The 15,214-nt window shown below is 39.5% G+C and overlaps 1 protein-coding gene across 5 annotated transcripts in view; it reads left to right on the top strand.

The window, feature by feature from the left end:
* Positions 1-15,214, top strand: part of EHHADH (enoyl-CoA hydratase and 3-hydroxyacyl CoA dehydrogenase) — a 70,453-nt gene that overhangs the window by 38,037 nt on the left and 17,202 nt on the right. For all 5 annotated transcript variants that reach the window (XM_074031585.1, XM_045386529.2, XM_045386527.2 and 2 more), the window contains one exon: positions 1,582-1,686. Coding sequence is in view for 3 of the 5 variants with exons in the window: in XM_045386529.2 (XP_045242464.1) it covers positions 1,582-1,686 (105 nt within the window). In the remaining 2 variants the exon portion in view is untranslated. The remainder of the gene's footprint in view (positions 1-1,581; positions 1,687-15,214) is intronic.

Genomic DNA, 15,214 nt, shown 5'->3' with positions numbered 1-15,214 from the left:
GATGGCATCCACCAACACTGTAAGTGCAGTGAAGACTGTGGAACTGTTGCCACCAAGACAGATTTGATGGTTGCTTTTCAGAAGGCAAGATGGTACTGGCAAGAAAGCAAGCGGTGTGTCACTATCTCCTTCCTTCTGACCCTGGGATAGGGGATGCTGATGTCCCCTACCTCTTACCTCAGAATATGCGGATCAAATTGCATATTTACAATGGGTGAAGAACTGTCAAGGCAAATTTAGGAACGGCGCAAACCTTCATCAAACTTCTATATCCCCTATTGCTGACATTCTGTACTGGAGGATGCCAATGGTATGACTGGATGCTAAGTGTACCAGCACCACCACTGCCAGACACTAGATGTTGGCAGCTGTAAAATGAGGTTTAACCTGTTGCTGCTGCTTAGTGTCACTAACTGCAAGCTAAAAACCCTCAACAGAGCACTCAGTTCACTAACTGGGGTCATGGGCCACACTCCAGCTGCCACAGTCAAATTGTCAATTGTCTAATCATCTGTGTCCTTTTCAGCTTCTGTAGTAGGAAGCAGGGCTTCAAAGCCTACACAATAGCCATTCCACAAACTAAGGGAAGAGTTGAGATGCTGGGTAGCCAAAAACTGGCAGAAGTCCATCCCATTTGTCCTATGTAATTTTAATTATACCTTATAGAATGTCAACTTATTTTTTTTTTCTCATTGAGCTAACTATATTTATGTCTGGGAACTATCTTTTTTTATTTTTTCTCTCTTTTTTATTGTTTTTATTTTTGTTTTTGTTTTTGGAGATGGAGTCTAGCTCTGTTGCCCAGGCTAGAGTGCAGTGGTGTGATCTCAGCCCACTGTAATCTCCACCTCCTGGGTTCAAGCGATTCTCCTGCCTTAGCCTCCTGAGTAGCTGGGATTACAGGTGCCCACCACCATGCCCAGCTAATTTTTGTATTTTTAGTAGAGACAGGGTTTCACCATGTTGGCCAGGCTGGTCTCGAACTCCTGACCTCAGTTGATCTGCCCACCTCAGCCTCCCAAAGTGCTGGGATTACAGGCATGAACCACCGTGCCTGGTCTTTCTTTTTTTTTTTTTTTTTTTTTTTTAAACCAACCACAGCCAGTGGTATATGCTAGGGATAGGATAGATACTATATGTTACTCTGCTGCTACTACTTCTATTATTATTATCGAAAACTAAACATCTCACTTTTCTATAGAGTTCTATAGAGATTTGTAGTTCATAAAGTACTTCTGTAGAGAGTTATAGAATATAAAGAGAATCTATTATTCTCACTTAATACTCAGAATTACTGAGATAAGCATAATTATTGCCATTTGCTGATGAGGAAATTGTGGTCCTGGTGCAGTTCTTCATGATCACACAAATAGTGGAAACTAGAGCTGGAGCTTGAATCCAAGTTTCCTGGTTACCTTGGTGGTGATCTTTCTACTCTATCAGTCAATGTGGTTCTTACTTACCTTATTCAATAGTAGATATTTATATCCAGACAGACAGCCTTTCCTACTAGAGAGAGTAATGCTTTTGCTTTAATCTTACATTGTTCTTTGATTGTTTTGTTGTTGTTGTTTATTTCAGGAAGACATATTTTAGCAGGTGAAGCACTCAAGCTGGGCATTCTAGATAAAGTTGTGAACTCAGACCCGGTTGAAGAAGCAATCAGATTTGCTCAGACAGTTTCAGGTAAGAAAATAATAAAAATAGCCAAAGACTATAAACAAGATACATGTTCATTTAAATAAGGAACTCCTAAATATCTTATGATACATCCATGTGATGAAATATGATACTGCTTAAAAATGAATGAGAAACTGTTTGTACTGATATGGTATGAAGCCCATGATACATTATTAAGTGAAAAAAGCATTATTGTATATAGTGGTTTGCCATTGGTATAACAAAAAGGAGGGGTGGGATAGAACATAGGGAAAATGTATATATCTAACTGTTGATGCATAAAACATTTCTGAAGAGATTCACAAGAAATGTTTAATGGCTGCCTCTGGGAAGAGGGCTGGTCAGCCAGCAGAAGCTACTGGAAGGAGACTCTTCACTGTTTACCTTGCTGTAGCTTTTTAAATTTTTTATCACATGAATGTTTTTCCTATTAAAAAAGAGGGACTCCTCCATAACTCATTATATGAGGTCAGCATCATCCTGATACCAAAACCTGCCAGAGATACAACAAAAAAACAAAACTTCAGGCCAATATCCCTGATGAACATTAATGCAAAAATTCTCAACAAAATACTGGCAAACTAGGCCAGGCACAGTGGCTCACACCTGTAATCCCTTGGGAGGCCGAGGCGGGTGGATCACTTGAGTTCAGGAGTTCGAGACCAGCCTGGCCAACATGGTGAAACCCTGTCTCTACTAAAAATACAAAAATTAGCTGGGCATGGTGGTGCACACCCTGTAATCCCAGGTACTTGGGAGACTGAGGCACGAGAATTGCTTGAACCCAAGAGGCAGAGATTGCAGTAAGCTGAGATTGTGCATCCAGCCTGGGTGACAGAGTAAGACTCCATCTCAATTAAAAAAATACATATATATTTACTGGCAAAATGAATCCAGCATCACATCAAACAGCTTATCCACCACGATCAAGTTGGCTTCATCCCCGGGATGCAAGGCTGGTTCAACATACACAAATCAATAAACATAATTTATCACATAAACAGAACTTGACAAAAACCACATGATTATCTCAATAGATGCAGAAAAGGACTTTGATAAAATTCAACATCCCTTCATGTTAAAAACGCTCAATAAACTAGGTGTTGAGGGAACACACCTCAAAATAATAAGAGCCATTTATGACAAACCCACAGGCAATATTATACTGAGTGGGAAAAAGCCAGAAGCATTCCCTTTGAAAACTGGCACAAGAGAAGGATGCCCTCTCTCACCACTCCCATTCAACATAGTATTGGAAGTTCTGGCCAGGGCAATCAGGCAAGAGAAAGAAATAAAAGGGTATTCAAGGGCTGGGCGCAGTGGCTCCTGCCTGTAATCCCAGTACTTTGGGAGGCTAAGGTGAAGTCAAGAGTTCAAGACCAGCCTGGCCAACATGGTAAAAACCTGTCTCTACTAAAAATACAGAAATTAGCCAGGCATGGTGGCAGGTGCCTGTAATCCTAGCTACTTGGGAGGCTGAAGCAGGAGAATTGCTTGAACTTGGGAAGCAGAGATTGCAGTCAGCCGAGATCACGCCACTGCACTCCAGCCTGGTTGACAGAGCGAGACTTCTTCTCAAAGAGAAAAGGTATTCAAATAGGAAGAGGGGAAGTCATACTGTCTCTATTTGCAGATGACATGATCCTATATCTAGAAAACCCCATCTTCTGAGCCCAAAAGTTTCTTAAGCTGATAAGCAACTTCAGCAAAGTCTGAGGATACAAAATCAATGTGCAAACATCACAAGCATTCCTATATACTAATAGTAGACAAGCAGAGAGCCAAATCATGAATGAACTCCCATTCACGATTGCTACAAAGAGAATAAAATACCTAGGAATACAGCTAACAAGGGAAGTGAAGGACGTCTTCAAGGAGAACTACAAACCACTGCTAAAGGAAATCGGAGAGGGCACAAACAAATGGAAAAACATTCCATACTCGTGGACAGGAAGAATCAATATTGTGAAAATGGTCATACTGCCCAAAGTAATATATAGATTCAATGCTATTCCCATTAAATTACCATTGACATTTTTCACAGAATTAGAGAAAAAAAAAAAAAAAAAAAACTACTTTAAAATTCGTATGGAATCCAAAAAGAGCCCATATAGCCAAGATAATCCTAAGCGAAAAGAACAAAGCTGGAGGCATCACACTACCAACTTCAAACTATACAACAAGGCTATAGTAGCCAAAACAACATAGTACTGTACAAAAACAGAAACATAGACCAATGAAACAGAATAGAGAACTCAGAAATAAGTCCGCACATCTGCAACCATCTGATCTTCAACAAACCTGACAAAAACAAGCAATGGAGAAAGGATTCCCTATTTAATGAATGGTGCTGGAAGAACTGGCTAGCCATATGCAGAAAATTGAAACTGGACCCTTTCCTAACATCTTATACAAAAATTAACTCAAGATGGATTAAAGACTTAAGTATAAAACTCAAAACTGTAAAAACCCTAGAAGAAAATCTAGGCAATACCATTCGGGACACAGGTATGGGCAAAGATTTCATGATTAAAACATCAAAAGCAACTGCAACGAAAGCTAAAATTAACAAATGGGATCTAATTAAACTGAAGAACTTCTGCACAGCAAAAGAAACTATCATCAGAGTGAACAGACTGCCTACAGAATGGGAGAAAATGTTTGCAATCTATCCATCTGAAAAAGGTCTAATATCCAGAATCTACAAGGACCTTAAACAAATTTACAAGAAGAAAACAAACAACCCCATTAAAGAGTGAGCAAAGGACATGAACAGACACTTCTCAAAAGAAGACATTTATGCAGCCAACAAATGTGAAAAACAGCTCAACATCACTGATCGTTAGAGAAATACAAATTTAAACCACAATGAGATACCATCTCATGCTGATTATTAAATGGTGATTATTAAAGTCATGAAACAACAGATAGATGCTGGTGAGGCTGTGGAGAAATAGGATTGCTTTTACACTGTTGGTGGGAATATAAATTAGTTCAACCATTGTGGACGAACAGTGTGGCAATTCACCAAAGACCTAGAACCAGAAATACCATTTGACACAGCAATCCCATTACTGGGTATATACCGAAAGGGATATAAATCATTGTATATTATAAAGATACATGCATGTGTACATTCCAGCACTATTCACAATAGCAAAGACATGGAATCAACCCAAATGCCCATCAATGATAGACTGGATAAAGAAAATGTGGTACATATACACCATGGAATACTATGTAGCCATAAAAAGGAGTGAGATCATGTCCTTTACAGGGACGTAGATGGAGCTGGAAGACATCATCCTTAGTAAACTAATGCAGGAACAGAAAACGAGATACCGCATCCTCTCACTTATAAGTGGGAGCTGAGCAATGAGAACGCATGGACGCAGGGAGGGGAACAACACACACTGGGGGTTGTCGGCAGAGGGGGAGGGGGAGGGAGAGCATCACGATAAATACCTAATGGATGCTGGGCTTAATATCTAGGTGATGGGTTGATAGGTGCAGCAAATTGCCATGGCACACGTAAATTTACCTATGTAACAAAACTGCACATTCTGTACAGGTATCCCGGAACATAAAATAAAATTTAAAAAAGACATTAAAACGACCAACCAGACAAACACTTCAGTAGATTGAAGACAGGCTGTGCTAGTCTGTTGTATTGCTATAAAGAAAATCCTGGCCGGGCGCAGTGGCTCACGCCTGTAATCCCAGCACTTTGGGAGGCCGAGGCGGGCGGATCACGAGGTTAGGAGATTGAGACCATCCTGGCTAACACGGTGAAACCCCGTCTCTACTAAAAAATACAAAAAATTAACCAGGCGTGGTGCCGGGCGCCTGTAGTCCCAGCTACTCGGAGGCTGAGGCAGGAGAACGACGGGAACCCGGTAGACGGAGCTTGCAGTGAGCTGAGATCGCACCACTGCACTCCAGCCTGGGCGACAGAGCGAGACTTCGTCTCAAAAAAAAAAAAAAAATCCTGAGGCTGGGTAATTTATAAAGAAAAAAGGTTTAATTGGCTTCAGTTCTGCAGGGTGTACAGGCATGGTACCAGCATCTGCTCAGCTCCTGGTGAGGTCTCAGAGCTTTTACCCATGGTTGAAGGTGAAGCAGCAATAGACACGTCATATGGCAACAGAGCAAGAGAGAGAAGTGTGGAGGTCCCAACCTCTTTTTTTTTGTTTTTTTTTTTGAGACGGAGGCCTGCTGTGTTGCCCAGGCTGGAATGCAGTGGCGTGATCTTGGCTCACCACAACCTCTGCCTCCTGGGTTCAAGTGATTCTCCTGCCTCAGCAGCCCGAGTAGCTAGGACTACAGACGCACACCACCATGCCGGTTAATTTTTGTATTTTTAGTAGAGACGAGGTTTCACCATGTTGGCCAGACTGATCTCAACTCCTGACCTCGTGTTCTGCCCATCTCGGCCTTCCAAAGTGCTGGGATTACAGGCATGAGCCACCATGCCCGGCCTCAAACTCTTAAACAAGCTGATCCCTCATCAACTGAGTGAAAACTCCCTTATCACCAAGGGGATGGTACTAAACCGTTCCTGAGGGATCAGCTTCCATGACCCAATAACCTCCCACCAGGCTCCCACCTCAAACAGTGGGGATCACATTTTAACATGAGATTTGGAGGGGACACCCATTCAAACCATATCACAGGCTCTGTAATTTACTGCAGCAAAGCTGTGGACCTTGAGAACTTCTGTCTCTGCAAACTGAATTATGTCCTTCTCTCAGTGATTTCTTACTTTATGGACTTGGGATGTTCCTTTCAGAGTTCTTTCAGTGGCACTCCTAGAGTTTTTTGTTTGTTTGTTTGTTTTTAAACAGTTTATTTTCAGTCTATGGAGGTTGTCAGCTTTAAATGAGCAAGAAGGAGAGGGTAAAAATGGCCGGAAAAAATAATTGGGAAGAGTATTGGGTCACAGGCGGAACAGAGTGCTGATCTCCCGCTTGGTGGCAGGCGATGGCCCAGTGTCATTCAAAGGCATTCTTTTGAAGGAGTCATTCTTTTGTTGACCCTGGCAGAGACCAAACACTTTCCTGAAATAATCTTTCTTTCTTGTGGCTCTAGCCAGTTACTGTTTCAATGTGAAAGTAAAAGCTTGAACTGGAGAGGTGAGGAACAATGGGGAGAAAATAATGGAGGCCCCTAAAGAGAATCAGCAAGTCCTTGCCCAAATAGAAATAAATTTCCTACTGTTTTTCTCTGCCTTTCAGGCAACCTTCACTGTATTTTCATCACTGTGCTTCCCAAGGGGGCTTGTTGTTTTGTTAGAAGTCACTTGATAGACACACAGCAAAGGCTATTTGCATTTGGAGGTCCCTAAATGATTCTTTGGTTTGCTAAAGATAGACCCATGTCTGTCATTCACATCTGTAGTTTTAGTTTGTAAAGGTCTCAATTTAAACAGGAAGTTCTTTTCCTTAAGTGATTTCCCTAGATTCTGATTTGAGAATTAAGTTACTTCAAGAAATAGATGAGGTTCATGATCTAGGAGACCTGGATTCAAGTCTCAACCTTAGCTACATTTATAAAATGGTCTGATTACACTTTATTTTATTGACAATTTTAAATTAATTTTAAACATTAAATTAAACATTTTTACTTTATAAAACTTACCAAGTAGTGTTTAATCTTAATGACATTACACAGTTTGTCCACTTGGTGGCATCCAAATATTGAGGCACCATTTGCTTTAAACCTGTAATTCGCCTTTTAACACTTCAGGGCTTTAGACAATTATGTATTACTATTTTAAATTATAATCATGAAGACCATGTAGAAAAATGTAAAATTGTGATATAAAAATGTTTAGAATATAAATGTACATGTATTTGCAATTATATAGTATATAGTCATGTATAGAGTAATGATCATCATGATCTAGAGTATGTATGGTCACAGATACAAATGGAAAGGAAATAAGCAAAAATGAAAATGTTAGTTTTTCTCCAAAATTTCTTAAGTGATTTTTGCTTTTGTTTTGTTTTATTCCCCGGCTTAGGATAAGTTAGTTTTCTCAAACATTTCTAAATTGTTTTTGGTTTTGTTTTTATTTTTTCCAGCTTTATTGAGGTGTAATTTCTACAAATAAAATTCATGCATTTTAAGGGGGGAGTTTGGTGAATTTTGGTAATTGTTTACAGTTATGTAACCATTGCCACAATCAAAATATAGTTCTATCACCCTCAAAAGGATTCTCATACCCCTTTCCCATAAATCCTTTTTTCTTCCCCTTGGCCACAGGCAACCAGTGACCTACTTTCTGTCATAGTTTTACAGTTTTTTTAGAATTTCATATGGATGAAATCATGCAGTAGTATATAGTTTTCTGTGGCTGGCTTTATTTTGCATAATGTTTTTGAGAGCCATTCCTATTGTTGCATGCATTAATATTTTCTTCCTTTTAATTGACTTGTGTTCCACAGTGTGGGTAAACCACAATTTGTTTATCCATTATCAGTTGATGGACATTTAGGTTGTTTCCACTTTGGTCCTACACAAGTCTTTGTAGACATAGTTTTTCCTTTTTCTTGGGTAAATACCTGAGAATAGTGTTGCTGGGTTGTAAAGTAAGTATACGCTTAACTCTTAAATGCTTTTTAAAATTTATTAACAAAAAAAAGTGATTTAAAAAACACTAATTTTTGCCAAACAGATCAGAACAGATGGGAAAAAATACAGTGAGATTGAGTTTAAATAAGCTCTCATTAGAATGCTTGTAATACATCCTATCTAGAAGGCAATTGGACAAATCACATATAGAGGCTTAAAATTACTCATACCTTTTGACTTAGTTTTTCTATTCTTAGGAATTTACCATAGAGAAATAATCACATAAATACACAAAGATTTGTATATAGTAATGCTCACTAAAGCTTTTCGATTATCATAAAATATTGGAAAGTCAAATATTTAGTTTTGGGAAATTAATTATGTAAAAACGATAATTTCAATGAACTAACTTCATTCAGCTATTACAACTTCCATTTTTAAAGAAAGTTGAAGAACTTGGAAAATCGCCTACATATAGTATTAAGAAGAAAACAGCCAGATAGAAAATTTTACAAGTGTGTGCGTGTGTTCTTATACATATTTGTGTAAGGAAAAAACTATAAGGCAATGTAACAAATTTTCAGTAGTGGTTGTACTTGGGTAGTAGGTAATCTAGACTCTTGACTTGAAAAAAAATGATCTTTTCCTAATATCTGAGTCATTAAATTTACCCCCCCAAAAAAAGGGATGCCTTTGGGAGGCCAGTGTGGAAAGGATGCATTCTGTTAGAGAAAGGGGCTCGGGACTCGAGGTCAGGAGGGACAGAGCTCTCAGCCTTAGCTACTTGGACCTTAACAAATCACCTTTGGGGCTTTATTTTATGTATTGATAAAAGAAAGGGTTCAACAAAATTAGTTGGTTTCAAATCATGTTCTGAGACCTCACAGGCTACAGTGGTTGGGTGCCTAGTTATTTGTCCTTGCCACAACTGAAGCAAGGTTTTGGGGTGTAATGTCTGTTTTGGGGTTCAGTGATTAGAATCCTATGGAAACCCTAGGACTCTTACTGTTTTTCCTTTTTTAAATGAGTTCCACTGTTTGAAATCCTATGATTTCTTGGTGCTGCTTTGTAATAGACAAACACTAGAGATCAAGGTAGAGAAAAGGACAGATCAACCAAGGATTAACTCAGAATCTTATCTACATTTGCCATTTATTCTCTTACCAACTTTGTAGTTTAATGAGGCCTATTTATTTTGCCTTTCATTTTCATTTGAGGCCTTGTGCCTATCTTTTCTTTTTGTGCTTCCCCACTTTCCTCTTTTTTCTCTTTATTTTTCTTTTTCTTTTTTTTTTTTTTGGAGATGGAGTTTCACTCTTGTTGCGCAGGCTGGAGTGCAATGACATGACCTCGGCTCACTGCAACCTCCGCCTCTCAGGTTCAAGCGATTCTCCTGCCTCAACCTCTGGAGTAGCTGGGATTACAGGCATGCGCAACCACACCCAGCTAATTTTTGTAATTTTAGTAGAGTCGGGGTTTCACCACGTTGGCCAGGCTGGTCTCAAACTCCTGACCTCAGGTGATCCACCCCCTCTGCCTCCCAAAGTGCTGGGATTACAGCTGTAAGCCACCACACCCAGCCTCTTTGTTTTAAATATAGTTGTTAGTGTGTGGTCATTTAGCAGAACAAAATTGATGGATTAACTTGAAGGAAAGTTTCCACAAAAATTCAATATGTTAATTACATTAAGTATATATGCATTTATTAGAAATCTATAGTTATGGAAAGCTAGAGCAATTGTCTTGATCTAGAGCCATGGTCCTCACTGTGCATCAAAATTGCTTTTTGGTGGTCTTATTAAAACATAGATAGGGCTTCACTCATTACTTTCTGATTCATTTAATCTGGGGTGGGGCCCAAGAATTTGTATCTCTAACAAACATGCTTAGGTGATGTTGATGCTGTGTTCTGGGGACCACACTTTGAGAACCATTGATATACAGAGAACAAGGGTAAGAAAGGAGATAATTTTTGCTAGTTTTGATTTTTTTACACCTGACATGCAAACACTACCTATAGTCTTTTTTTTGAGACAGAGTCTTGCTTCTTCGCCTAGGCTGGAGTACAATGGTGCAATCTCGGCTTACTGCAACCTCCACCTTCCGGGTTCAAGCAGTTCTCCTGTCTCAGCCTCCCAAGTAACTAGGATTACAGGCACATGCCAGCACGCCCAGCTAATTTTTGTATTTTTAGTAGAGACGGGGTTTCACCATGTTGGCCAGGCTGGTCTCGAACTCCTGACCCCAAGTGATCCACCTGCCTCTGCCTCCTAAAGTGCTGGGATTACAGGTGTGAGCTACTGCACCCGGCTGCTATAGTCTTAAAGATATTTTTGTAAATCAGTTATGAAAGGCATGGTTAAAATGCATACACATATGGTTGCACAACCTTGTGAATATTCTGAAAAACACTGAACGATACACTTTAAAGTGGGGACTTTTGTGTTATGCAAAGTCTGTCTCTGTTTTAAAAATACATGTAAAATTTTTGTGTTCCCTTTTCCCATTTGTAACAATATTCCAATTATTCAACCTATTCTCACTCCCACTGCTCAAATGTTTGCTTTAAAAAAAAAAAGAAGAAGATGAAGAATGTTTATTTAGTTTCTACTTCTTATACAAAAGGAGGGAGAAAAGGGAATTTTCAGTGGTCAGTGTCCCAATCAGCACTTTTGGAACCAATTGTAGGTGGGAAGGGAGTGTACAAGGTTAACATACCTAAAACGCAATTTGGGACTTAGCTGCACATTCCTCTACAAACTTAACACTGTATCCTGGTGAGTTGAGTGTGGAAGTTCATTGGCTTTATGCATGTTAATGTTCGTATTCTATGAAGCCTCCCAGACTATTGCAGTGCAATGCATTCAGTAGTGCAATGCAGAATTACTTGGCCAAACCAGATTGCTTTGACTAAACCAGGGAGGGGAGGATCCTGTAAAATGCTATATATTTGCACATGCCTGTGGCTAGCAGCCTGCCTGTTTCTGAACTAAGAACTCTGTTCTCATGTGCATGTTTCTGGCATGACACTGAATGTGTGTGCTGTTATTCAAAAACCAAGAGACTAGAGGCTCTCTCTTTCTCAACCTTCCCCAGCTGGAATGGGCACAGGGAATCATCTAACTGGGAGTCTCAGCTCTGGAACCTAATGCTCCGTTTTTGTCTCTGTAATGAACCGTGGTCCTGTTCCTGTGGCTGTGCTGGGCTGTGTTAGCCACTTTTAACAATTCTAATTCTGCCTAAAGACCTTGGTCTATTTGTCCTTTTGGAGTTGTGGCTTTTAAAAAACCTTAGTGGTTTTATTTGTCTTTCTCTTCATTTTATCTTCTTCACTTTGTAATTTATTTTTGCTCTCTGTGAACATTTATATGAACATGTTTCAAAAGAGCAGAGTGACCTGTCTTACATAGGAGGCCTACGCACATGTCTAAATTGAGCTTCCTTTTTACTTGCTAGACAAGTTCTGTGGGTCACCTTCTTGAAGCCTGTTAGGGTGCAGTTATTCTGTCTGTCCTTTGCAAAGCTTTTATGATGGACACAGCTTTCTGTTTATCAGGGTTAGAGAGAGAGAGAGAGACAGATTCCTTTATGTCTGTGTTCACGATTTCCGTGAACCCCTTGTTGAGTCTCTCTTTAGCCTAGGCAGAAAAAATCTTTTCTTGCCATTACAGCAGAAGAAGGGAAAATAATCACCTCCTTTTCTTCCTTCAGAAACATGACTCACTTATCTTTTTTATCAAAAATGTCGTAGAATACCTCATAGAACTAAGACAAAATGTGAGTGGGTCAAGGAAAGAATTCAATTAATAGTGTATTTGAATCACTGATTAGTTCCTTTCCTCCCCATTTCCCTGGGCAGCTAAGGCTGATGCTAACATGCTGACACTTGCCTCTCTTACTGTGTAGGTACTGCTGAGTGACTTGAAAACTACCAAGTATACAAGAAATACACTTTGAAAACAGCTGTACTTACAGACCCAAAGGGGAAATTCTGAATATCTTATAACCGAAGTTGTAAGATAACAGCATCCTTAGTTATAGCTGCAGCAAGAAAGAGATAGGAAATTGAGCAGGGAAAACCCATCTATAATTATGCCCGGATCCAAAATTTTCCAGTGGATATGCTTAGTTTGGCCCTAGGGCTGGTCTAGACAAGTGCCTTGGATAGCTCCCAAAATGCCCATATGCAGTCTGCAAGGTTTTCAGTGTCCCCAGGATAATAGGATTATGCTGATCAGAAATAATTACTGCACACCATTAAGCAGGCTTTCTTTTCATTTCAGTTTTGTTCTCTCCTCTCTTTTTTCCCCCTTCTTTTCTTCTCAATCTCTGGCCTAAAACGAAATTGCCAGGAACTGCAGCTGTCCCTGATTCAGTGGTGGACAACACTCTGCTCTTGGAGCTCCCAGAGACTATACCTTAAAATCAACTTCTGGACTTTTCAAGAATAGTCTTACTATGCCCCACCTTTAAATATTCATTTCTTTTCTTTTCTCTCCCTCTTTTTTTTTTTTTTTTTTTTTTTTTGAGACAGAGTCTCACTGTGCCACCCAGGCTGGAATGCAGTGGCATGATCTCGGCTCACTGCAACCTCTGCCGCCTAGATTCAAGCGATTCTCCTGCCGAGTAGCTGAGACTACAGGCACCTGCCACTGCGCCTGGCTAATTTTTGTATTTTTAATAGAGACAGGGTTTCACTATCTTGGTTGAGCTGGTCTTGAACTCCTGACCTTGTGATCCACCCGCCTCGGTCTCCCAAAGTGCTGGGATTACAGGCGTGAGCCACCGCGCCCGGCAAAGATTCTTAACTGAACCGATGGTGAGGCCTGGGCATGACTATGCTTAAAAAATTCAACAGTTAATTTTGAGGTATGACGTGGGCATCTGAACTTCTTAAACTCTTCAAATAAATCTGATGTGTGCTATGATGTTGAGAAGCACCCCCAGGAATGCTGGGAACAGAGGTAATATCACAAGACAGAGATCCAGTTCTAAGATATCCCAACGCTGTCTATGCCCTGTTACATGGCATAGATTGCACCAGCCGCCCAGGCTGCCTTCCACTTGCACCTCCATGCTCTTGTTCTCTCCTTCCTCTCCCCATCGTCCGTTCTTGCCTTCCTTTTAGGTCACCGGCAAATTAAATCATCTGTAGACCCTGGGGGAGTTCCCCATTCTTCTCTGCTGAGTTTGCTTTCCCATAAATTGAGGATTGGGCAACTCTTTGGGTAATCGAACAAGTAATTGGTGGGCCTATTGGATACAGTTCATGTTTTTTCAAAGTAGTAGGATGAGAGGGACCACATGCCTTTAACCACTGTCTTCTTTCCATTCCTGAATCCTATTCTTTAATACCATATGGGAAATCATTAATTTAGAAACTCATTCTTTACAATACTACTTACTAATCAAGCATTAAGAAAATATTCCTGTCTCTTTGATTTAAAAAGGAGGTTGAGATTATACAATATATCTGTATTACCATGTGCACATTATTACATCCAAACCTTACGTTCCCTTGAACACGCCTAACACACCCAATGCCAGATGGGCTCAATGCCAGATGGGCTCATGTTCATATGTCTTTTTATGGTGAAATTGCTCTGGTATAAGCCCTGATAGGCTTTCTGTCTAAATAACTAAGATGTACATTTTTGATTAAATGGTTTTATTTTTTAAGAGATGCCAGTACATTATAGAAAACAACTTCTGGTATAGCTGAAGTTTTGGTAACTATAAGTTGTTATGAATTTATTATTTTATGAAAACTTTGGAATCATTCCATAAAGTTATTTTTTTAGCAGTACCATAAGGATTCTTATTAAAATTTCATATATAATACATATGGAAAATATTTATATTTTTATGCTATTAAATATTTATATCCAGGAGCATGGGGCTTTTCTGTTTTTATTAAGGTCTTATTTTATGTTCTTCAATAAAGTGGTATCGTTATCTTCTGAAAGGTCTTGTACCTTTCTTGATAAATTCATTTTTAGATATACTTTAACAGCTTTAATGAGGCATGATTTGCCTCATAGATTGTGCGGCTATCCCCATAAATCAATTTTAAGACTTGTCCACTCCCACAAAAAGTTTCTTCATGCCCATTACCACTAACTTCTACTCACATTCCCAGCCCTAGGCAACCACTGATCTTTCTGTCTCTATAGATTTGCATTTTTTGGACATTGGATCTAAATGGCATCATACCATGTGTAATGTTTTGCGTCTGGCTTCTTTTGGTTAGCATAATGTTTCTGAGGCTCATCTGTATCTGTATTGTAGCATGTGTCAACAGTTTGATCCTTTTTATTGCTGAATAATATTCTATTGGATGGCTCTGTCATATTTTCTTTATTCATTCAATAGTTGATGGATGTTTGAATTGTTTCCGGATTTTGCTGTTATAAATAATGCTGCCATGAATATTTGTAGACAGGTTTTCTTTATGGCATCTGCTTTCATTTCTCTTGTGTAGATTCCTGGGAGTGAAATTGCTGGGTTGAACAATAAGTTTATGTTTATCTTTTTAAGAAACAACTGAACTGTTTTCCAAAGCGATGTGCTGTTTTATACTCTCAGAAGCAATGTATGAGGCTTCCAGTTTCTCTACATCATCACCAACATTCAGTAGTGATGTCTTTTTATTATAGTCATTCTAGTAAGTCTAACTGCATAACAAATGACCTCAAAACTTAGTGGCTTAAAATCAAACATTTATTCCACAATTTCTGTGGGTCCAGAATCCAAGTGTCCTAGGTCTTCTGGCTTTCAGATTTCAAACGAAGCTACAATCAAGGTGTTGGCTGTGGCTGTCGTCATCTCGGGCTGATTGAGAGTCAGGGGGAGAATCTGCTTTCAAACTCACTCAAGCGGTAGGATCCAGTTCCGTATGGGCTGTTGTACTGAGGGCCTCAGTTCCTCACTGACTGTGGGCTAAAAGCCTCCCTCAGTTCTT

Source organism: Macaca fascicularis, chromosome 2, assembly GCF_037993035.2.
Source record: "Macaca fascicularis isolate 582-1 chromosome 2, T2T-MFA8v1.1".
NCBI lineage: Eukaryota > Metazoa > Chordata > Mammalia > Primates > Cercopithecidae > Macaca > Macaca fascicularis.
This window is presented reverse-complemented; position numbering and strand designations above follow the sequence as displayed.